This window comes from Parambassis ranga, chromosome 20, assembly GCF_900634625.1.
Source record: "Parambassis ranga chromosome 20, fParRan2.1, whole genome shotgun sequence".
In the NCBI taxonomy this organism is placed as follows: domain Eukaryota; kingdom Metazoa; phylum Chordata; class Actinopteri; family Ambassidae; genus Parambassis; species Parambassis ranga.
In genome coordinates, this window is record NC_041040.1 from 9,077,965 (window position 1) to 9,103,983 (window position 26,019).

Sequence of the window (26,019 nt, forward strand, 5' to 3'; positions counted from 1 at the left end):
CGTTAGATGTCAGCTGGGTTGTTTTTTTCACTTTCTTTGCTTTGGTATGTGCATGTGTGTGTATTTGCTTGAGCAAAGGATAGAGAGACAGTGATTTTTCCAAGAGAGGGGCCAGAGGTCACAAAGCTGTGAACTTCAGATTGACCTTTACCCCAAACGTCAGACACACTTACGTCACTGCTACAAGTGTGTGTGTGAGAGAGAGAGAGAGAGAGAGAGAGAGAGTGTGTGTCTGTCTGTGTGGGAGTCAGAAAAATAGAAAGCAGCATTATAAACTGGACTTTCAAGTTACATTATTTTCCACACAGCCACAAAGCTCAATTGCTATTTTTTTTCTGCTCACAAATAGCAAAGAGGACTAAAGAAGAAATGGAGGGAAGAATGCGAGTGAGAGAACGAGACAGGGTAAAAGCGCAGAAGTGGAAAGGACCGGCAGAAATTTAGTATGAAAGACTCATTGTGATAATTCATTTATTTGACTTGGCGGCGATTATGCGATGGATGCTTATTATTATTGGGTGACCTAAGCTAAGCTCGCCCACAGGCTCTGCATCTCATGGACAGGCCCCGGAGCAGTGATCACATGTAACTGCCAGCAGGCAAAGCCGAGAGAAACAGGAGAGGCGGTTTAGCTCTAGGAAATATTTTTCTTTGCATTTATGAAAATGAGAGCATGGATAGTAGAAAAAGGAAAAAACGACTATGAAGACATAAAAGACGGTCAGATTGGGTGGGTTGGGGTGTGCTGGGATTGTTTTGTGTCTCCAGCCTCTTTAGATCACACACTGCGGCCTTGTTGGAAAGAGAGAGAGAGAGTTGTGCGTTTTGTGAGTGTGTGCATTCAGCAGTTTTTGTCTGTGACTTCTATATGTATATTTGTTTTTTGCATCTGTGCAGCCGTCTCTCTCTGCACTATAGTTGCTGTTCTCTTTATCTGTGGAAGGAAGGTGGCACATACCTGAGCCCTGAGCATCTCTTTTCAGCAGTGCAGTCTGCCAGCGAATCCATTGGCAGTGATCTTGCGTTACATCTATGTCTTGGGGGCTGAGTGGCGGTTAGCAGTAACATGTGTTAGGGAGGTGGTAGCACTGATGGAATTCTACACTTGGCAGCCTTCCAGGCAGTGCTGGTATGTGTTTAAAATACTTTCAAGGAACAATACATGCTTTTGTTGTTTGCTGGGCCAAGTGGAGCTGTTTTTGTCTCTGATGGCCCCCGGGGGCCCAGGGGGATAGCACCGGAAGCTGGTGACGTTCTAGACAAAAAAAAGGTACACCCAACAAGGAGCTCCCTGCTTCCCCTGAAAAAAATGCACTGATGAAAGGAAATAGGTTTTTATTTTCCCCGATGTGTGAGGTGTACATTTAGATGCTTGCGCGTAATCTCAACGGACAACAAAACCGAACATATGCGCTGACTCTTTATGCGTGTTCACACATGCTCTGACAAACACACACACTGGTTATTAAGACATAGCTGTGGTGGCAGAAGGTTCTTACTTTCAGTATGTATTCATTAGCTGCCTGGTTCTACACTTAATGACAGGAAAGAGTCATGTTTGTACTGAATACCCTAATTTGTCATTTGGTTTATGGAGGAAAATGCAGCCCCCGCTGCTATTGCACTGCTTTCAGAATATTTCTTTTTTTATGTTACCAGCGAATAAATCACAATCACAAGCAGAGACAAAAAAAAAAAAAACACACGATTGAAATTATAGACAGACACAAAAACATATTTGCGAGGTAAAAATTCAAAAATGAGGAGGCGAAATTACTGATGCATGAAAACCAAACACACACACACACAGTGAGAAGAAAGGAAGGATTGAAATTATACCCCCGCACACACACACACACACACATTTTCACGTACATGTACATGCAGAGGGAGATAAAAGAAGTTGTGAGAAGATGTCTTTTGGCTTGGCTTATTAAGAATTCAGTTAATGAGGCAGCTTTGTCACCCCAGATAGAACAAATGGATATGAGACAGCAGTGCTGCTATCCTCCCTGCAAGGGGAGTGGGGAGCGAGCGGATGGGAGGTGTGTGTGTGCTTCTGTTTATGTGTGTGAGGAAGGTGTTTTGTAAACATCTCATTCTGCATAATGAATGCAGTCCTCTGTCATCCTCATCCACACACACGCACACACACACACATGCACAGACAGCAGCAGAAGCAAACCATTACACAAGGGAGCTTCCTTTACCTGTCAAATTGACTCTCCTCCCCTCACCTCATACAAATCCCAGTGTGCGTGTGCATGTGTGTGCATGTCATTGACAGGGCTGACAATGTTGTGTTTTTGACAGGTAAACAGGAAGTCCTGAGTGTTGTAATTTGCGTTCTGTGCATGTGGGTGTGTGTGTTTGCACCTCCTTCACCATCCAGAGAGACGTCTGTGCCATGTTTAGGTCCACACAGGGAGTGCTGTTTAGCTGATTTTGATTGGCCCACAGGGAGTGTTAGCTTATTTGGTTGTTTGCCAAACACTAATCCCCAACAATTAACCACCAGGCACTCTGGAGAGGTGCCATATTGACAGGGATGGCCCTTTTTGCCATTCTGCACAAAACACATGCGCTCAGAAACACCCCCTCACCCACCCCCTCTCTCTCTCACACACACACACGCACGCACGCACACACTTGATATGATACAAATGCATGTACAGCCCAAACACACACATACAAATCAGCTGCAGCATAAATTACATACACATTGCAAGCAGACACACACGGGCGCAAACCCAGGAGCAGGAACAGTGTGTTTGTGTGTTTGAATATGCATTACACAGCCCACGCCTGGCAGGAGTCAAAGTGCTCCTTTAAAAGTTCATAAATCATGGATGTTCTGGCCTGTGATCACCAGACCGCCTGCATTTCAGGCCTGCGGAGTGCCAGAGAGCGACAGACAGCCCTCTAGTTTAGGTCTTAAACAAACCCTCTGGAATGTGCTGATGGGGAGAGAATTAATATTAGGCCTAAACCTATCTGGCAGCCTGGTTCAACCCCAAGTATATCATTCAGCTACTCCCAGATGAAGCCTCATATCCTAAAAACATTACAATCTAAGTTAGGACATTGAAGGATGTGCGGTATTTTTGGCCACAAGTGATTTATATAAAAATGTTAATTCTGAAGAAATGTGGTTCTATATTTTAACCTTTCATTTTTGTGCCATTAGACACCATGGTAAACGATGGAGGATAATTCCTTTTCACCTGATAACACTCTTAACCGTCACGGTCATCTTCGCATCCTTTCTGCTCAGAAAACACTCAGACGCACGCACATATAAAGCACACACATTCTAATTCTAATACATCTTTTTTTCTATAGCTGTTGTTAATGTAATGCTGAAGGTTGTCATTGGAGGGAAAAAGGCCATGTTTGATTATTTGGTTTCCATTCATTTGAAAGGACCCCTTCAGTTTACATTCACTTATGAGAATCCTCCATTTTTATCAGAATCTTCGTAAAAATAAAAGTATGCAGGACTGTCCAGACACAGTTGAATTAAGTAATAATGCACCAATATATAGTGGAAAAACAGTGAGCTTGTTTTCTTATTGAATTACTAACAATTGATGATGACTAATGATGGTGGTGTTGTATGTATGTAACTATAGAAGTGTGTTGTGTATAGAATATGGCATAGCCATAGGAAGAATTCAAACTTTTAATGCCTGTTTATGCACGTGTTATTTATATATATATGTGTGTGTGTGTGTGTGTGTGTGTGTGTTTGCTTCCGTAACACACGTGTGTGTGTGTGTGTGTGGTTTCCACAGTAAGGGCTCAGCAGCCCTCAGTTCTCCTGCAAAGGAGGGAGGGGAAGGAAGAAAAGAAGCAAAGAAAGAGAGAAAGAGCGAGGGAGGCCTCCTTTCACAGAGAAACAAAGATAGCTGTAATTAATGGCCCTGAGCTCTGGACTAGGGGAGCTTTCTTCTGACAACTCCGACTTAATTAAAACTTAAGACTTCTGAAAGGGCCTCTGACTGCGAGGGGACGTCCCACCGTCTCGTGAGAAAAACCTCGCAAGATTTCCTACAAAAGAAAGAAAGAGGGAGAGACAGAGAGAAAAGATGTGTTAGCGGCTGTAGCTATGTTGCTAATCCCTGTTTGTCAAAGGAGGAAGAGGGAAGAGAGTGGGGTGGGGGGGGAGGTAAAACTCACACACCTGCGGCCCACTCCTCCCATCACACACACACTCCTCCTCACACATACATTTTTCCAGTCTCCCTCTACTTGCTCCATATAACATGATGCAACAATGCTCGGGAGAAAATATTACCTGGCTAAGTTTTCATGTCGTGTGCTTCAGGAAACAAACATATAGGGAGACGTGAGAGACAGAGCAGGGTCTGCACACACACACACACACACACACACACACACACACGTCATTATGTGTATTAATTCATGGAAAGAACCCTGCACCTGTTTCTCACAAGGCTGCATGAATAAATCTTAACAAAGTATAAACTAACCTTCGTGAGCCACCTCTGTGTCTTTCTGCCTCACTCCCTTTTCCACCCTGTGTCTCTCCCCCCCTCCCTCCTCAGAGGATCAGATAATAAAAGCTTGGCCTGGTCTTTTGTTTTTGTGCATTGTTCATTAGCCCAGCAGCAACAACAGAAGCACACTTGATATGCTTGGCTTGACTGGGTGTATGGGAGTAGGGCAAGGTGGGATGGGGGCTGTGCAGGCAAGTTTGTGTGTGTGTGTGTATTTGTGCACCTACACACACCAAGGGCAGGACAAGAGGTAGGGGGTAGCTTTGCATGGCTGCAATGCCATTAAAGAGGCAACTGAAAATTAAGGGCTTGCAACTGACAGCACACGTTGAATGAGAAACCCCTGCAGCTGCTAACAATGAGCAGAGCTGGACAATGTGCACGTTAAAGACAAAAACAGAGCTCAGGACTCAACCCCTTGTCTGACTTATTGTGCGTTTTAATCTTTGCGTCACCTAGAACATATCCAGTTAATTTGAAATGCTGTGTAGCATTTGAACTTAACACATTTACTAAGAGCTACATCTGTTGCTATTCGCTGGTGTTACCTTTGTTGAAAATTAACAGAATTTCAGCAGTCACTCTGTCTTGATGTTGCTTTTATTCTACATCCTTTTAAAGTTTTCATTTGTGTGTGAAAGTGATTTTTTAGGATTTGCTGTAGCAGAGGAATTACTACAATACTATAGTACAAAATCATAGGTGTGAATAAGATGTTGCCTGACTCTCTACTGACTTGTTGGAAGCCTTAGATATCAGGTTATTTAATTTTTGTGTGGAATTCAGTTAAAAGCAGAGGAGTATTAGTAGTAGGCTTTTATAGCCATTTTAGCAATTATCAAAAACACCACTATAACAGAAATGCTTACAAAGTAGCTACTACAGCTTCATTTTGTCTAATTGGCCCAAAAAAAAATGTGAATACATCTAACACTCTCCCTTCTCTGTTTTACAGCACTTGCAGAAGCAGGACAGCGCGTACAGCCCGGAGTCGTGTGTCTACTACTGCACACTGTGCGACTACTCCACCAAGGCCCGCCTCAACCTGGTGCAACACGCTCGCTCAGCTCGCCACCAGCAGAACGAAGGACTGAGGAAACTCCAGCTGCACCAGCAAGGCCTGGTAGGAGACGAGGATGGACTGAGCCTTCATGAGCTGTTTCATGTCAAGGAGTGCCCCGCCAGCCAAGGTCTGTGCTTTCCCAACCTGCTTTGTCTGTTGTGACTCGAGTGGTTTTATTTTGAAGGCTCTGAATTCATGTTTCATGGATTATTTCCCGTTTTGTCACCTGCCTTTTTCTTCTTATTATTTTTTTACATTTTATTTCAGTTGATGTTGAGTTGTGGTGGTCAGTTTTCTTCATTTGAAGTCAGATCCATCTTTTTTTTTTTTTTTCTTGCACCGCTCCCTCCTTATTCTGTCAAACCTCTCTCACTCCCTACCTCATTCCCTCCTTCCTTTTTGGCCTTTATATCCAGATCACGTCTCTCGATACAGACCCGTCCATTCCTCCTAATCTCTCCAAAATGAGCATACTGTTCCTATTAGGCTGCTGCGCTTATACCTCAAACACACACGCTCACACTCAGTGTCCCGTGCACGGGGACATCCCAGGCAGGCAAGCAGTCAGCTTATGAAATTTCACCTTGGGAGGATCTCATAGTGAAAGGCCTGTACACACATGCGTTAGTCACACACACACACACATACATTACACACACACACACACACACATGCTATGGCTACACAGTCTCTCCCTGGAGTGAGCTTTCATTTCCTTTCTCATGACCAAAGCAATTTGGCTTTCATTTAAGAGTCTCCGTCCTGCCAGCAGCTAATAAGTGTAACAGAACTGTAAAACATTCAGAGAGACAAAAAAAAAAAGATTAATCGTTTTTCTTTGAGTGGGGGTTGGATGGTTGGTGAGGGGTTGCAGGGTGTAAGGGGAGGGGGCTGCGCTGTAATTTAAACCAGAAGACGGAGAGTCAGGGTCCATTATTTAGTCATCCCTATGTTAATGCTGCCGAGAGAAAATGAGCGCTTAACTTGTTTTTGCTTTGCTTGACCTGAAGGAGCGGGTGGAGTGGGGTGTGGAGGTGGTGGAGTGAAGAGGGGGGGTAACACGTTTTGAATAGCATTCCAGCATAGCATTAGTCCATACGTCCGTGTGTGTGTGTGTGTATTTCACAATGAATCTGTGCTCCCCAAAGTGTCCTGTTTATACTGTACATGTACTCCCAAAACAGATGGGGGCCCAGCGCTTAGAAACATATGTGAATCCATACACACACACACATGGACAGGAGAAGAGCTCCTAGTCCTGAAATGGAGACTGTTGCCGGTGAACGTTTGGTTTTAATTACACATGGATCAAAGTTTCGGTGAGATTTGGGGTGCAGCAGAAAAGCATGCTTAGATAAATCATTACCTTACATTTTAACATAGCCCCTTACCTACCCGCCCACCGCTCCTTTCTTCCCCCTGCTCTCCTTTTGTATCTCTCTCTCTCTCTCCTTTTTTGTCCTGCTTATTCCATCTCCCTCTCTCTCTCTCTCTCCTGCTCCTGTCAGTTTTTTTCATCCAGAACACAAGTCTTTTTTTTTCCCCCCTCTTCCAGTTTTTACATCTCAAACCATCAAGCACAACCAGGTTTTAAACCTGTCAAAAGCAATATTAGCCCGCTGCACCTATTTCAAATGTTCCACTCTTAAAACACACCATATTTGTTGCTTGGGCCCTCGTTTTATACCTTGGCTTTGATGCCACATGATGAATTTCCATGAGGAAGCTAGTGCAAAGCTTAAGCGGACGCTGGCACCATCCAAAATGTTAAGCTGCTTTTTGGATGCCCTCCTTTTGCCCACTCTATATAATTTTTTTTTTGGTGAACAACAGTATTCTTTCACAGGATACATGGTAAATGTTTCAAAGGCATTTCCTTGTAGCCCATAAGTGGTTGGCAGGTGTAGTCAAGGAGAGAGGAGAGTCAACGTAATGAAATGTGCTTTAAAGTTGTGGTGGACGCTTTATGTTTTTATTTATTTTTAGCAACAACACATGCTAACCGTGCATACTGCTGTAGTTTATGTTTGAGAAAAAGGTACATTATAACTGCTTCATTTAGCTTCCTATAGTGATAGATGATGTGAATGTTTGCACCAACGGAAAAGGCTCTATAGTAGGCAATATTTCCAGCCAGCGTTCGGTTTAAGGACCCTGTGCTTGTGTATACGTGTATGTGCATGCATGCTGTTAGTTTTTCTGGGGCTACAACTCCTGACTCGAGCACTTTCTGTTCATTAGAGACTGGTATGAAAAAGATTAATTTAAGTGCTGACCGGTATCTTTCTCTTAAAGCTCGGGACTTGGCGCCAAGCCAGATAATTATAGGCTCATTTGGGAATAAGAGTTCTAATGCTCTGGACTTTATGTACATGTGAATGGCTTTCATTAAACAATTTTGATGTGGATTTTATGGCCTAATTAAGGATACAGTACTGTACAGAGCAACACTGCAAGGGTATAGGTGTTTTTGAACAAAGACAGGAGTGTGTACAAGCAATACTTAGATAGCATTGTGTGCATGTCAGTGCTGATGCACATGGGCATCTGTGTATGTTTTTCAGAATTGGCCCAGTGTGTCTGATTATCTGTCAGACACACTAGCCGTCTATACAGCGAAAACTTTTCACCGTGATCTTTAAACGTTGTCCTTCCCAGACAAAAAGCCCACTGTTTCCCACATTTCTGAGATAAACCGTCCCTCTCTGTGTACAATTATAAGTGATAAAGAAAATTGAGTTTATAAAAAAATGCCAGTTTGCATCAGAAGAGCAAGCATAAATGAATTGCCTCTCAACATGGAGGACTTGGAGGCCATTTTGCTTTGAGGGTTGTCCAAAAGTTATTAGAAAAATTAGATTTTTTTGTGCTCTTCTTTGGCAATGTAATGAAGTTACACCCTGAATAGAGCTGTTTAGTAAAATTCAAGCAAAAAAAAAAAAGACAAATATGACAGCTTGCAAGTCATGGGTATTTCATCATCGGTTTCATAATTTGAACAATTTGCTTAGGAGACATTAACAGCCTCTGAAGTTTAGTTGATTTTTTTTCTGCTCTCACCCATTTGACCATTTGTTTAGCCATAAAGAGGACAGTGAAGTGGTGTGTGTGTGTGTGTGTGTGAGTGTGTGCGTGTGTGTTTCTCTATCCTTGCCCATTAGCCCTGTGCTCCATCATGTGTAAACCTCCTCATAAGCCAGACCAAGCAGAAGCATGGGGCCTTTTCTGCATACTTTACTTTCTGTCATTTTTTCCCCTTCCTTGTTCCCTCTGTCCCTCACAAAAAGGAAAGGGAGATGGGATCTTATGGAGGTAATTATTTCTGAGAGCCCAGCCTGTCATCTATCCCTCCACCACCCCACCACCCACACATCTCCATCCCTCTATACCCCCCCAACTCCACCTAACCCACCCACCACCACCACCACCCGACATGCATTAAAGAAGGAGGGAGAGGACCCTCTTTGTCTGAATCCCCCTTTTAAACAAAAGACCTCTTCTGACTTAGAGAGACCAACAACACTTTTATCATGAGCGTGTGTGTGTGCATGCATGTGCATGTGTGAGTGTGTCCAGAGCCTTTTGTTTTCTCTGAGTGATAAGGCTCTGGGACATTTTCGGTCCTGGTCAAATTAGTGTTCCTGCGCTAACCATTTATATAGCAGCTGTAGGCTAAAAACTGAGCCTAATGGAGTCTTATTATTCCTATATATGCTTGTGTGTGTGGATATAGATGTGTTTGTGTGCATCCAGCAGGAAGGGATTGAGCAGAATGAAAGTGTGCCATCTTTACTTGCTTCCAAGTACAGCAAGATTCCCTGTTTCCAAGTGTACCCAACCCAGAGCTGAACCAAGTCAAAGCACCAAAAGTGATCATTCAAGTTTTCAATGTGGGAAAGGGCTTTGCCGTTTCCCAAAGAGCATTTCAATGTGATGACACCAGTGCATCTTTTTGAGGGATAAGGTTTTCCCTGCTTCCTCACTTTTACTCCCTCATTTTTTTTTATACTTTTTTCCCCCCTCTGGGTGGTGGGGGTGGTTTCACCATTCCAGCGGTTCTCTGTCTTTTCTTTTTTTTTTCAGTAAGGTCTCTTCTCAGACAGAAGTCTATTTCCAGGGTTTGTCTCAGTAATTTGTGGCCATTACATAAACATTCATGGATGGCCAGAGGAGTGAGAGAAAGGATGCAACACACACACCCAGATCTAGCTAACCACTGGAGTTAGCACAGTGGTGGCCATTTTCTCTTTCAAGTTAGAAAGGAGAGGGCGAGACACATTTGCCCTTTTTAGGCACAGTTCTACATCTCTCACACATTCATCTATTAGATATCTGTGTTTAAAGTTGGCTTTATTAGACAGCCATTTATACTGCATATTGATTGGCTTACATACACATGATTAAACACAGTCATTTATTGGTGACCTTTTCATCTTCATTTACTATGAAAGAGGAAGTTACTTAAATACTGTAAAAGGTAAAGTCCACAGATTTTGGTCAGATGGGATCCATTCCTCGCATAATAAAAACTTGGAATGTTATTTTATGTGGCCAACATGAGTAAAAATGCAGTTCCTAGGGAGAACTATTCGATGAGAGTGATGTGATTTTACCCAAGAGGATTTCTGTGAACTATGTCGTTTTTTTTTATTGCTGTGCAATTAGCTGGAGACAATACACTGCATTTTAAATCATTTGTCAAATCAAAATAAGACACATTCATATATGTATATTATTATATTTTCGGCAAGTAGCAATTTAGTCCAAATTTCCCAAAACCATATTCTCTATGGCTGAGGGAGTAAAAGATGTGGTCATTTTTTGAATAATTCCATCCAAGCAAATTATAATTACTTTGCGGTCTGTGTGTGTGCACATACAAAAAAAAAAATAAAAAAATAAAAAGGGCAGCAGCCTGACTTGTGCCTCAGAAAAAAATGAGCCTCGTTCACCATAAACTATTTTTGAAATGGTGTGTCGGGGCGGTATGGGCTCAGGCCGATTGTTTTTCTTTGAGTTGAGCAGCTCTTTGGTGGAGGGGTATTACCCGGGCTAAATTGTTCCCTCATGTTTTCCGCCAAGGTTCTGTGCCCACCACACTGACAGTTATAATTTGCAGAAATTGCGCTGATTATCTGAATTAGCATACCTGACCAATGCCACATTAGTCTTATTTACAATACAAAGCCGTGGGGCTCTGAGGACGCATACTAAATATGACTTAACCCTTTGAAGAGGGGACTGGCGTCAGAAGGCCAGAACGTCTTTCACATCAGTGATATCACAAAGAGCTTAAGGCCCTACTCCATATGGGACTCAAAGCCTCTGGAAGGCTCCTGGAAAAGGAAGTGTAGAATGTAAAGTCTGAGGACCATATTGAAATCACAGGGCTGTCGAGTGTGTGTTCCCCTTTGCTCCCCTGCTTCTTTTGAACCTTTCCATATTTTTTCACCTCTTAGCTCCTTGTCCCTATCTTGTTTTTCTTTTCCTTTTTTTTTCAACCCCCCCTCCTCCTTTTCACCCCTGCTCTTCTTTATTTTCTTCTCCCTCACCTCCTTTCTTTTCCCTCCTCGATCCCTTCATACACCCCCTGTCCATTGACTCTTAACCACAGATGGACAAAACAATGGGCCATGTCACAGAGCATTAAGACAAACAATCCACTGATGGGAGGAGGGTTGTGTGGAGCCGGAGCCACGGTAACCAGGCAATACTCTCACTGGGTCCAAGCAGCCACTAATCTCAGACAGCGATGATACAATTCACAGATGGACATTGAAGGCAGCCTATATGCACACACACAAAGAAATAAACCATGTTATCAGGTAGAATTTCTTTCAGTCTAGGAGAGAAACTCTCCTTCTACTGCTCCCTTCTCTCTCACTCTCCTCTCGGTTTCCTTTACCTCATCCATCAATAGAGGGTATGGAATTGATAGCAGCTATTGATTACCTAAAGGCTAAGGCTAATCGTCGCTAACCGGAGGAAGCTTTGCAGTTATAGCAGCTGTCAGTGGCTTGTCGTGTGTGTGTGTGTAGGACCCTCCAGCATTTCAGTAGCAATAGCTGTTTCTCTCCTTTGTTTACTTACAGTAGACTAATGGCCTAACAGCAAGGCACCACATGTAAAAAAAAAAAAAGCGTTCTGGACATTGCTTCTTTTCCCAGAATACGTGAAATGTATGTTTTGTCTGCCCAAAGAAACACTGAGAGACATGCCAAGTTTCACCTCCCCACCTATGTGAATAAGACCCATCTCCCTCTCGCTTCTTTTCTTCATCTCCCTAATAGGAAATTTGAGCACACTGTGTGAGATTAAAGCAGAGAATCAATGCCTTGTGAGCAATCATTTCCAGACAAATCTCTTTCATCTTTTTTCTCTCCCTCGTTCTCCCGTTCGTTTTCTCTCCCACCTCCTAATGCTAACAGGGGGTCCTGTGTCATGACATCCCTTTTGCTTTTATCATGTCCTAATAACGCTCTGAAAATAGAGAGAAAGAGGAATGTGACAGAGAGAGAAAAGGGGTGCTGAAAAAACGAACAAGAAATGGATAGACTGATAAAAAAAAAATCCATTGAATGAGCATGGGTCTTGATTTGTGCTTTGATGTGGATGTCTTTGTGCAAATTAGACAAATATGCCCGCTGCTTTAGTCGTCTTGAAGCTCTTCATAAGATGCCATCTCCCTTTGCTTAAATTTTTTTTTTCTTAGAATGGATGGATGGAAAGGAAGGGAAAAAAATTGAGTGACAAGTTCATTTCAGGGCATAAAAAATCTACTGATGACTGAAAGACTAAAAGCTGCTGAAGCACAGTAGCCTGTATGAGGCAGTTAAAGAAAACAGAAAATTAAAAGAACAGAAGGTATATGCAAAAAAAAGATGCTGGTGTTTCTGCTTGGATAGTCACACAAGGTGCTCTACCCATGGATGGTGTATAGGGCTAATGGGCACACACACACACACACACACACACACACACACACTCACGCACACCTTGGCCAGGCCTTTGTTTCAAAAGCAGGTTAATGGGGAGTGAGGAAGAGGAGCGTTGCAATTTTCTGCTCTTTAGGCGCCAGAGAATTCTCTCCAGTGTAAGAGAGACCAGACTCTCAGCGTAATAGGCGTTTTACACCCTCATCACCCCTTTTGCACACACACACATACACGCACAAACACGGACACACACTCCACACCAGAAATGTGTGGGAGTGTAATAGGCATTCTATGGTGTGTATTGCTAGTCCCCAGAGTGCCAGTAAGTGTTAGACATGCATAGAGTCGGCAATGAGACAATCAGCATGCTGAAATTGAAACCTTGTCTGGAGTCACACAGGAGGGGAGGAAGATGAGTAGTGGGAGAGAAGAGGGAGACGTAGAATGGAGGAGCAGTGATAGGAGCACAAATGGCAGGAGAGGAGAAAATGCCGAATAAGAAGAGAGCAGAGATAGAGGGAGAGGAAATAGGAACTGATGTTTGTTTAATTGCCTCATAAGTGATGACACAGATAATTATGTCAAAAAAAAAGAGATGCCCCTTTCAGGCAGGGCCAGTGAGCAGCTGTATCTGGTGCGTGTGTGTGTGATGCTGTCTCTCCCTATAGCCTCATCATCTGTTGTCCCCTCCAGCCACATCAAGTATAGGACACCATTAAAGCAGTACGGTTTGTGTCATATCAAATCACTCAGCTTAATTAATAGAAAAACACACATACACACATCATTTAGAATCATTTTAATTACTCTGTAGCATCCCGATTATTAATATCTCTGCCTCATATACCTGGGGATATGAAGATGAGTGTGTTCACCTATATATCCTGCGCTGTGTGTTTTCAGGCGTGTGTGTGTGTGTGTATAAGTGATGCTCCCTTGACTTCATATCTAATTGTCTTTTTTAATGACAATATTCCAGTGTGTGCCGGCTGTATGTAATGAGTCAGGGTGTGTCAAAGTGCAGGCCTGAGCTGTCTGCTTGAGTTAAGCTCTTCCTATCTACTGTAGAAGCCTCCAGTGTACACACACACACATTTGTGGCACACACACACACACACTCAAAGACATAGTATCAATGTGGGAGTTCCTGTATCTGACATGAGATTAAGAGGGCCAAGTGGAGGAACGTCGAAGAACTGCCCTGTTGCATTTGCGAGGAGGAAAAAGGGACCGTCTTGTCACACGCACACGCAAAACACACACACACACATGCAAGCATCCTGTGCTGTAAGTGAGCAGTAGCCTCCCTTGCATTATTCACAGTGGCCGAGTGATCGAAGCCTGGTTCAATAGCACTAAAGCGGTGCACGCTGGAGAGATTTGTCTTACAAAACCTTGACACACACAGGCGCACATATGCTCTCACACACATTGATTTTTGGTGGTGGGAATCTCCTAGGCTTTGGACGAAAGACAGGGACGTGAGAGGGGTTTCCCCCGTCAGAGCCAACCCCTGACAAATGCGTACTCTTTCTGAACCCACCACACACACACACACTGCATAGTCGAACGTTTTAAGTACATGTTTAATTCTCACAAAATGAGATTTGATGATGATGATGATGTCCGGTGATTGCATGAATAAGAAAATGAAAGTAAAAGTTGGAAGATGGGAGACGAGGGTCTGCCTGTTAGATCTGATGGGGTTTCATTTACAGTGAGATGAGCTGATGGTAAAATAAAAAGAAAAAAGTCTAACTGATCATATTTCTTTTTTTGCTGACTCCCCTCTTTTGCATTTTACCATCAGGGGGCTTTGTGCAAGCGAGGCAGAAAAAAAATCACGCATTGCCTAATATGTCATATCTTTCTGCTGCAGTGTGTGAGTGTGTTTGCTCAGGAGTGTTCAATTTGAAGCTTTCACTTGATGTGAATGGCATTTTTTATATATATAATACATCAGTCACTTCATTCAGTTTTCCTATTTTCTTCAGAGCGGCGCAAGCAGGCGAGCACACCCCACCCCCTCTGGCATTTTTGACGTATTAACATGTATCGACAAGCCAGCACTTGCATGCCTGTAAACACTGAGGCGCAAACACACACATACACACCTCTGTCCCCTGAAGACATGTGATCAACCAGACCCAATCCCTTGTAATCATCTGGCACCCCCCCTCCCGCCTGCTCCCCTCATATACACACACTCATGTTGCTCCCCTTCAATCCCAAGTAATGGTTTGGGGCAGGGGGTTGAAGCGGTGGGCTTCTTTCCCTTAGCCCCAGTGTCTTAAGCTGCCATTGATTAAATGTTAACTGATATACTCGGCCCTGGCAATCTTGTTAGAGCTGGAGCAGGCAGGCAGCTAGACAGACAGTTTAGGACCCGCACCCTCCTGATCAATAGCACAGATAAAGATTTCATCCATCAATGAGTTCCCAAAACAAAAGGTATCTGATACCTGATTAGGCCCGTGGGGACTCACACTCACACAGATTTGAACATGAACCCAGGCTTTCATATGGTCACATGGGTTAAACCACATGAATAACAAACATACACACAATGCATGATTTAAAAAATCTCTGTTCAAGCTTAAACAATATGTTTCACTTATTTTCGTCCTGAACAATACCCCCCCCAACAACCCCATCTGAAGTCAATCAGTTCCACACCTAATGGTGTAATTACAATACATACACACACCCACACATACATATGTGCAGTCAAGTTAGCAGATAAGACAGCTTGACTTTTCCCAGATGAAGGTTAATTATGCTCTGTTAGTTCACTTATGGGTGTGTATTTGTTTGTCCATGCAGGTGTAGTATAGTCGTGGTAGTGTGTGTTTCTGTGTGTGTTTCTGTGTGTGTGTATTTCCTGAAATGCATGTGCATTTAGATCGTATGTGCGTGCCAGAGGCACCACAAAATGGTTGAATCAATGTCTGGGCGACCACCACTGTTAAAGTGTATCAATAATGTTCTCCTATCTTCTTTCCCGGCTATTGTCACAGAGCAGTTTGAAAGTCCAAGCCTAGCCGCAATTAAGACTTAATTATAAATCAATATAAGAAGTCATTTGAATATTGATTTTTCCTTTTTCTTCAAATTGTTAACATATTCCACACCCTGTCTGTGCCTTTTCCTTTTTTTTTCTTGCAACTTTAAGAGGGAATAATCAATACATCCGTTTACAGTCATCTGAGAAGTGCTTTGGTATAATTGGAGCCAAAAACACAACAGGATGTCTTGATGGGGTTTGATAACCAGGAGGTGGTCAAGGGGTGAAAAATGTCACAGCCCCTTAAATTCTGACGGCCTTTCAAATACATCTAATGACACTTTGTAGCTCTCAACCAGTGATCTCATTCTGGGGGATTTTGGGTGACATTTGTTGTCACAATGCCAAAACACATTTCCATAATTTTCACGGCTGACATTTTCTTTGATATGACACTGCATCAGAGCGTATTCCAAAAAAAAAAGAAAAGAAAAAGAAATATCAATGCAACCCAGTAACCTGCATTTCATTTGATTAAATGATATCTTTGCTGTTTTATTTTCCTGCTCAGCCATTTTGAGGGGCTGTGAGATTTTCAAGTGGCGTGTCAGGGGCTGGGAGTCTAATGCATGGAAACATGGAGCTTTCTGTTTTCTGACGGCTAGCAGAGATAAGGTAGAGATATGGCTCTAGTACTGGCTCAAATCTAAAACAGATCCCGCTGGAGGGGGGGGGGGGGGGGTTAAGAAAGTGAAGGAAAGGAGAGGGAGGGGTGAAGGTAGCAAGAAAAGGGAATATTGTCAATCCTCTAAGTGTCTGGCGGTGTCTCTCTTTCTTTCCTTCTTTCTCTCACTCTTTTTCTCCCCCACTCTCCCCCAGTAATCTGATTTATTCGAAGCATATGTGTGCTGCTCTGTCTTTGTCTGCTTCTATTAGGGCCAGTGGGGGCCCATATGACATTGTTTAGCCAGTAATGAAATGGACATTTTTTGCATGTTTTTGAGAAAGTCAGAGGAAAGCCAACACTCCTTATTTGTAACTGTCTGTGAATACCATCTCCAGGGCAGTACCAATACCATCTCCGGGCCCCAGGTCTGTGTATCTGTGTGTGTGTGTTGCATCTTGAACATATGCGCCGCCCATGCAGGTTCCATGTGGTCATTTTGGAGATGATTCTGAGCAACCTAATGAATATTTTGGCTGGAAGATATTTCTTTTTTCTTCTCTGCGACTCTATTCTTCTCATGTTGAAGAGTTCTGCCATCCTGTCTAACCTCAGCACATAATAAGGCCCTGATGATGCACACATTTTTGTTTTGCACATGCTTTTATGGGCAAAGGACATCACATATGAAATTGTTAAGTGCTAATGGAAGCTACGTGGTGCTCTGTGCTGAACTGAAGCCCCCGTCAGATAGGAATGTAGTTACTGAAAAGCATCGGAAATTAATAATAAAACAAATGAAAACCTGAAAGTTTGTAAACCTGGCTATGGATCAGGCTTATAAAACGTGTATGTGTTAATCTTAAACTAAGGATTAAACACATTTTGTTTCTTAAATCACAGAAAAATACAGGAAATGAATGAATACAAAATACTTACTGCATTTTTATCTGTACTTTTTTTATCTTCTCGTTTTTGTTTTTGTTTTTTATCCAGGATTACACTCTTGTTTTTGGTGACTTTGAAAGCAGATGGTTTTATGCAGCTAAAAACGGGACAGTAGCCCAATAGGATAAAGATCTGTTTAAGCATTATCCATTTGGCCACTGCCCGTCACAGGCCTATTTTAAGCACACACACACACACGTCCATTCTCTTAAACCATGGCAGCCATTTTATTAGATTCCCTGTTTTCAGGCTTCGTATTAGTTCCCGTAAAATAAATAAACCTTGAATACATGACAAGGACCAGTCTGGTCAATTGGAAACTATATCTATCCTGCTTGTATCTTTGCTTACCAGTGTAGTGATGGATGGAGAGATAGAGGGATAAATGGAGGCCCAGAGGAACAGATGGGATAGGTATATGGATGGATAGCTGTGTGAAAAGATAGAAAAAATAGATGGACAGATAGATAGATAGGTGGATAGATAAATGGATGGATAGATAGACAGATGAATGAGGCAGGCAGATCTTGTTGGGCTGATAGAGTTGAGCAGGTATGCCGAGAAACAGCTGCTTTCTTCATTAGGTTCATCTATCGATCTCGGACCCTTGTTGTGCGTGTGCGTGTATGTGTGTGTGAGGCAGGGAGAGGAGAAAGACAGGAGCCTCTGTAGATAAGTGCTGGTAATAGAACAGAATGAATTCTTATCACAGAGATGGGAAGGCCATTAACCCTCAGCTCCTAGTTCTCTCTCTCTCTCTCTCTCTCTCTCTCTCTCTCTGTCTCTGTCTGGTCCAACTCACTCGCCCTCTCTCTTTCTGTTTCTCCTTTCCTTCGTCCTCCAGTCTGGACCTGACAGGGTCATGTTGGCGAGTGTGTGTGATATTTCCACTATGTGTGTTACTCTCCATGTGTGTGAATGTGTGTGTGTGTGCCACATCGGGCAGATGTTTATAATCAGGGGCTAGATAAATATTGGACAAAGGAATCATAAAGGACCAGGAAAAAACAGAAAATAGAAAAAGAGATGGGAGGAGATGAAACAGAGGAGAGGAATCTTCTTTTCAAATTATTCCTAAATCCCTCAGTAAGCTTGCCGTGCCGCCTCCTCAATTCACCTACTCAGCCTAAGGTGATTCAAACAGCCGAAATGCAATATGGCTGTTGTGTAAGATGCAGGTGTGTGTGTGTGTGCGTGTGCACACGTGTGGAGGCGTACAGTAGGTGTGCTAACCTATTGTATAAGGCCAGGTGTTGCGGCCAATTTTTTTCTCCAGCACTGAACCTTTTGAAGCCATTTTTTTTGTCCTGTGAAAAACCTTTTGTATTTGCCATTAAAGAATCATTAACATCACCCCCCCCACACACACACACACACAGTCCCTCTCTCACACACACCCCTCAGTGCCCACAGCACTGAAAACGAAACCCCTCTTAACACGAAACAACAGTTTCAGTCTGCACAGCAAGCAAGACATGCAAGCCTTTAATCTTGGCTATGTTTATTCATATGATTTTCTTTTTTCCACCCATTTTTTTTTCAAAAGAGTAATAGGTGTTTTGTTAGTCGCCTGCAAGACAGCGGAGCGGGCAATTTGAGCGAAAGAAAATACAATGAAGTGTCTCAGGAAGTCGTAATTGACAACAACAAAGCAAATTTGGAGCTGCTGATACAAGCGTTTTTTTTTTATACAAAAGTCATTTTTTCAGCTTATTCTGTCAGTTCAACTTATTGACATTCACACCAGGAGCGAATTAAATGTGACAATCCTATTGTCTGGCTTTCAGAGTCGACCTGAAACAATAGATATATATTTTTTTTTTTTTTTGCTGTTGTAATAAGTTCTCATGTGTTTTAAACAATAAATGTCTGGGTGTGGGTGGATCGCACAGTGTGGATGGAAACACGTGTGTTTGCTTGTGATGGTGTGTTTACATGTTAGCATGTGGGCTGTGCATGAAATACATTGAAGGCTGTGTGGGAGTAAATGTGTGTTATGTGCTGAGGGTTTCATGTGTAGGTTTGGTGTGTGTGTGTGTGAGTGTGAGTGAGTTATTCCCAGGCCCTGTGCAGGAGCTGTAGACCCTCTCCGCTGGGTTGATGTTTAGTATTTTAGACATGCTACATTAACAACATCTGGTTAAGATCTAAATGCTTGTTAAATGCCTGAAATTCGGGGGAAAGGTACAGGGAGAACGAGGGGAGAGAGGGGGGGATAAAGAGGGGAGAGTAGGGTAAATAAAGATTCGAGGGTGAGAGAACGGGAGGGAGGGAGATCAGTAAGTCTGTAAGGTTATTACTCTGGCAGTATTACCACTGGCCCTTGACTGTGTGTGTGTGTGTGTGTGTGCAAGGCTGTGACCGTGTGGGATGGTGTAATGTTTCAAAGCTTTCCCCTTAAAACCTAGAGGCCAAACTAGAGCCACGCGCGCGGCGCAGGAATGTGACATCATAGGGCCCCTGTTTCTCGAATACACACACACACATGCACACACACGGTCTCACAGGGGACATGAGTTGTAAGAAGAAATCAGCATCAACATCATGCCTAAGTTGGGGAGACATGGCAGTCAGGGGTGTTACGCAAAACATTAAGGCAGCACTACTACCACCACAGAAACACTGGACACAGAGTGTCTTATTATTTGTAGACACTGATAATACTGTAGCTATTGTCTTAACTGCAATAGTTTCTCAGTTTGGTTGTTATAGCGTTTCTCCTATATTCCGTATAATATTTTCTTTGGCAGCAATTACAGCTTCAGTTGATGCTCCACTTTCATAGTGTCCATGATTTAAGATAAACAAAATGTAAAACAAGAGGTTTTTTTTTTTTTTTACTCCTTTACCCCTTTAATGAGCACCATCCTAGCCCTAAGGAAGCAAATTAGAGGCAGCTCAGCCCCGGCTAATGAATTCAGCCATTTTGGAGCCTCTGTGTCCAGTTTCCTGGCGTGGCGTTGCTCTGCAGTTGTGCGCTGTACAACTGAGTCCTCCACCGGGCGCATAATGACCCGGCATGGTGGTTATGGGCCCTTAGGGGGAGATGGGAGGGGGAGTGATTGGTCTCAGAGCAGGTCATTATACAGCTAGAGGGCACACACACACAAACACACTGCACTGACACTTTCAATACATTCTTCATTGCCTCTATCTCTCATGTCTGTTTCTTCTTTTTTTTTTCTTTCTAAACATCTCTTTTATATCGCCGTGTCTTCTCTTGATTTTTAGTTCTTTTGATTTTTTTTATTCTTTCTTGTACTAAAATTTGTGCTTGAATTTAACGTCTTATTTTTGATTTGAGATCATATTTGTCTAACAAAGAAGAGAGATATTCATCCAGGGACCTTATTTTTCAAATCAAGTCAATTTCATTTATACTATAGAGCTTTTTACAATCAAAATTGTCTCAAGCGCTTTACAGTAACCTGGAGCCTGAACACCCTTAAGTGCACTAGCTTCCAATTTATAGTTAAATATTTGGCTGCATCGCTGATCAGGACTCACTTAATTATTCTTCCTCTTTAACAGTTAAATATAGGTCTGTGTTGGTTGCAGGGTAATCGAACCCAGGGTATGTGGTTAGCTCAAGCTCACCGGCCGGCTTTAATGTTCCGACTGACCCACATCAAAGAGAGTCCCACCAGGCTGCCAAAATCACACACCCTCCACAGCCGGGCCTACTCCCTCTGTATGTGTGTGTATGAAAGTGTGTGTGTGTGTGTGTGTGTGCACATGCCCGTACATATGTGCGCACAGAGGCAGTGGAAGGTGACTGTGAAAGTTTTTCTCTTCATGTCCTCTGGTAGCGATTAAGTTGATGGTTAAGAGTCCCTGCTGCAGAACCCTCTGTCTTTTCCCAAACACACACACACACACACAAACAATCTTGCACATGACATCTCACATGCAAACACATGCAGCCACTGTCTCACTGTCTTGATCAATGGTACACATCCACACAGACCCATCGAAACACGCACAAAGTCACACGCGCGCTCACGTTCACAGTGGTGTGGTGTGTAACTGTCAGGGTCAGTCAGAGGGCAGACGCTGTGCTGATGTATTGAGAGAGCTCGTCTGGGAATGTCCTCAGTGTGGAAACACATTCCCTGTGTGCGCGCACACACACACACACACACCACAAATATAACTGACTAGAAGGAGAGAGGAGTGAAAAAAAACACTGATGAGACCCAGATGATCACTCTTCCTTTTCTCTTTCTTTTCTTCGTTCCTTCACCCTACTTCCCTTCTCTCTTCCCTTCTTTCCGTGCATTGTCTCTCATTTTTCTAGTGTCTTATCTAACTACAAGTACACTGCCCCCTAGAGGTGATCACACACTGCCTGCAATTTTGATCACTTTCACTAGAGCCACTACCGTATTGACTGTCTTTAAAGAAAAACAAATCAGAAATCTGTAGTTTGCAAATTCAGTGTGCTGTTGTACAAAATTGTACAAAAATTACCTGTAAACATCACATCAATGCGTCAAACAAAGGATGTTTACAGAGATTATTGATCTGATTATTCTCTGAATAGGTTTCGATGTTGACATTTGTAGTGGCATAATAATGATGAACAGTTTACACATATGTTTAAATCATTATTTTAATTATATGTGATATACATGATGAGCAAATAATAGTCAGTAAATTATATATAGGTGGTGATATTTAAATAGCAATACATGTACATATGTTATATGTTATAGCATATTGTATATGCAGCAGTGTTGACAAATCATATAAAAAGAAGGTTTGTGTTTGTGCTTTCTTGGATTTTTTTATGGTTTCTTTTAAAGGCATTGTCTTGATCTCGCTGTATCTTCTCTGTATTTCTGTTCTGACCCTTCTCCCTCCTCTTTTTTTTCCTGCTGACAGTTCTGTGAAACACACTGTTCGATTTGTACCATTTTGCTTTTCCTTGGCTTCGAACAAAAGTCAAGTATAGAGGAAAGATAAACCAGTGATGAAGGACTTTCAAACACACTAGACACAAAACTCACACACAAACACACACACACAGTATCCTTCTGCTTTCCCTCTATATGAAGGTGAGCTGAATTAAAATACAAAGATGGACGCTGCAGCACCAGCAGTGAAAATTGCAATTTCTGCAGCCCAGGCTCTCTCGGCTGACAGGAGATATTTCATCTCCGTTGTCACCGACGTATTAATAAAACATCAGGAGCAGAGTGCAGTCCCAGTCTCGTTCTCTTTCACACAAATGCATGTACACACACATACACACACACACAGTGAATGCACATGTGCAAAATGTGTAGAGCACACACATGTGCAATTGCAACAATATAACTATATTCATGAATACAATCACACATACACTAACACAACTGCAATTTCTCCCTCAATCACATGCCAGCATCTGTCATGAAAATTTCATGCTGTATATAATGTCCACTTAATGTGTTGCCGCTTAAAGCAATGGCGCCAGCGGTTAGTCTATGTGTCTGTGTCTGTGTCTTCCCGTGTGTGTGTGTGTTTGCTTGCAGCTCGCCATATGTGAAAGGGTTAATCATATCATGTTTCCAAGGGGGGGTTTGCAGACCCCTTGTGCTCATCATACAATGGCCAAAGTGATTGTATGCAAATGCACGCTGACCTCAACGCACCCTTTGCCTGATTTCTGTGAATATGACTCTGTGTGTGTGTGTGTTGTAAAATATGGTTATTAGGGCAGTGCAGAATTGATGAGCACAGCTCTTTTATACACACATGCACACAGACCAGTTTCATTCCCTGGCAGAATGAGGAGTTTGTGGTGAGAGAGAGGGAGAGACCCCCCACTCCATCCCTCATTTAAAAGACATGAAATTTTTAACGGTTTTTCTTTGTGTGTGTGAATGTGATACTGTGTGTGTGTATGATTTGATGCCTGTTTGTAAGTGTTTCTGTTTGATTTTGCATTGGTGTGCGCTTGCTCTGAGATGTAAGGGGGGTGCACTGCATGTGTGTGTGTGTGTATACATGTTTGTGTGTGTGTGTGCCATCCGTGCATGCGCATGCCTGGTTATCTGGCCTCTCTCAGACTGCTCAAAATTCATTACAAAGTGACATCAGCCCAGCCGGAGACAAATGATGGCTGGATGAAAGGGAGCGTTGGGGCTCGGCTAGGATTAGTGTTAGCTTGCGCTGGCGACACATATACACACATAGACACGTATACGTGCACGCACACACATGCACACTTTAATCCACTGGCAGAACACTGCAGATACACAGAATTATCAAACAAGGGGCTGAACTCTCAGAGATGGGCAGGCTAATCTGCTAATAGTACAGAACTGCACGTGTGTCTTGGTTTGTGTGTGTGTGTGTGTGTGCACATATTATTTTTATAGATGTACACAAAAATTGTTTTAGTAGTTGTAATAAAGCGGAATGGCAGTTTTGTCATGTAGGTAATCATGTTTATATACTATATATGTGTGAATATGTGTTAAGACCTATTTGCTGTTTAAAAATTTAAATAGTAGTAAAAATGTTTGTTTAAATGGAAATATATAGACAGCATTACTACGCCACGTCTTTTGTCTTATAAAGAGAGGAGACTGAAATGACTGAAATAGTTGCTCGGTAGGACATATTTTGTTGTCACACAACTTCCCTGCTTTCAGGCCATGGATGTATTATGTTTCACCCACTAGAAGTGGCATGGCGGTGCTATTTTCAACAGAGCATGTGTTCAAGTCACTAGCATTATTTTCTGCTGAGATATATTGCTCAGCACTCAATGGGGTGAACTTGACCTTTGTATTGAAAAAAACAAGGGGTTTATGGGGATTAACTGAACATGTACAAGAGGGAATATTTTCAACATGACTCTAATATATATAGCCATATCTGTTTAAATATCTGTACTATGTCTCAAGTTAAGCACTGCGGTTTTTCAGCCCTATCAAGTGCAGGTTTTTTTTTTTAGCATTGTGGGTAATGAAGTTTTTTTTTTTCTCTGTACATTTATAGAAGAGTCTGCTGAAGACAGCGAGAGACCTCCTCGCTCCTCCTCCAGGCCAGGGCTCAACCTCGCCGACCGAGACTTGACTGACAGCAGGAGAACTGATCGTAAGTCTTCACACACATACAGCGCTGTTCACGCGCAAACATCACAAACATACAAAACACATATGAACCATAAAGCCTCTTTTCTTTTCTAAGTTATCGTTCATCTGTCTCTCTCACTTAGATAAGGTTCTAGTGTGTGTGTGTGAATGCTGCTTACTAGCCTCCATGTGACCTGCTTTAATCGTTTCCATCTGACAGAAAGAGAAAAAAGAGAAAATGAGAGAGAGAGACGGGAGAGAAAGAGAGTGGGAAGTAAGGAGAGAGAAAAACGGAGAGAAAGAAAGAAGGATAAGTTGAGTGTTGTGGATATTACCAGGCAATGTCCAGGCCCCAGATTATTTTTTAATCAAATCAGTTTGCGTGCTTGTAATTTATAAGCGCCTTGCATTAATCTTTTCTCGTTCTTGTGCCCTCTCCGATGACATATTAATTTTTCATAAGCGCAGGATTAGATGGGGGGTGGGGGGGCTGTGTATATGTTTTTCTAATATTGCACTGCATCCCTGCAACCCTTAAATTAGTTTTTTTTCCCTGCAACCTCCCTTCATTTTTCTTTCTCTCCCATTTTTTCCTGGCTCAATCCATCCCTTAATTGTTGTCCAATCTGTGACCCTATCACAGACATTATGGATAGAAAAAAATAGTGCAAGATAAAAAAAAAAAAAAAAAGAGGGAAGCAGAAGAAACGGTTTATTCATTTGTAAGAGCAGCAATGTTGGAACCAGGAAGGGGCCAACAATCTGTGAAAGGTAGATCGGTGTTTTTGTTATTTTGGGCAGGGGATGGAGTGCATAATACATCTGCTGTGAGGCTGTGGCTGGGATAGCCCCGGCTTTGTTGGTGTTGATTTGCCCAAATAAGAATTCATATGGTCTTCTTATGTATGAGATGGAAATCCATGGCTGGAAATGAATATTGCATGGGGTCTTTCTTTCTCTTTTTTCCCCCTCTGTCATTGCATAGGGTTTCTCATTCTTTCTTCCTCCACTAATGTCTCTCCTCCTCCTCCTCCTCCTCTTCCCCCCCCCTCCCCTTCCCAAACTCAAATACACACATGTACACACCTTCCCACCTTCTATCCATCTGAAGCTCCCTCCCTACCTCTTCTTCCTAGCATGCCATACCTAGCGCCATAATGTGAGGCTCAATGAGGCAGAAGGAGAGCTGAGTGAGGCTGGGGCCTATTAGTTTAGCTAGTCATCTATCTTTCAGCTCTATCTCTCTGACAGGCCTGTCTGACGGACTGCCGGGGAACCACCATCCATGCATTTACTGCTGCATATTACCACCAGCGTCATTTAACACTGCCGCACACATGCAAAAAAGCAAACCGACTGAGGGTCCATATGAGAGAAATCTATTTAATAAAGCAGAAACATACACGTTTTTTTTCTCTAGGAATCACCTTGGGGTCAGGTGCCTATATTGCTAGAAATTATTGCTACTGGTTTGTGTGTGTGCGTGTGTGTGTGTGTTAGCATTTGGATTAAATGAGGTTTCGAAAAATGAAGAGGGGTCCCAGAGTGTCACTGTGTTGTTATGCTGGAGTGTGTGTGTTTTTTTTTTAAGCAGGCAGATTTAGCATCTCCTTCATCAGTCCCAAATCTCAGACAAGCTTGAAATGTTGAGCTCGGCGTGTGTGTGTCTCTGTGTGCGTGTGTGTCTGTGTAGGTCCATATGGAGATCTCAAGGGATGGGATTACAGTGTGACCAAGTGAGCAGTGTGTTTGCGCACTTCATCCCCAAGACTAAGATCCTTTAAACAAAGAGGAGCAGATAGATAGATAGAGTGAGGG

The 26,019-nt window shown here is 42.7% G+C and overlaps 1 protein-coding gene across 2 annotated transcripts in view; it reads left to right on the forward strand.

The window, feature by feature from the left end:
• zfhx4 (zinc finger homeobox 4) overlaps positions 1-26,019 on the forward strand; it is a 75,585-nt gene that overhangs the window by 33,865 nt on the left and 15,701 nt on the right. For both annotated transcript variants that reach the window (XM_028432423.1, XM_028432422.1), the window contains 2 exons: positions 5,476-5,710; positions 24,125-24,223. In XM_028432423.1, coding sequence (XP_028288224.1) covers positions 5,476-5,710; positions 24,125-24,223 — 334 coding nt within the window. The remainder of the gene's footprint in view (positions 1-5,475; positions 5,711-24,124; positions 24,224-26,019) is intronic.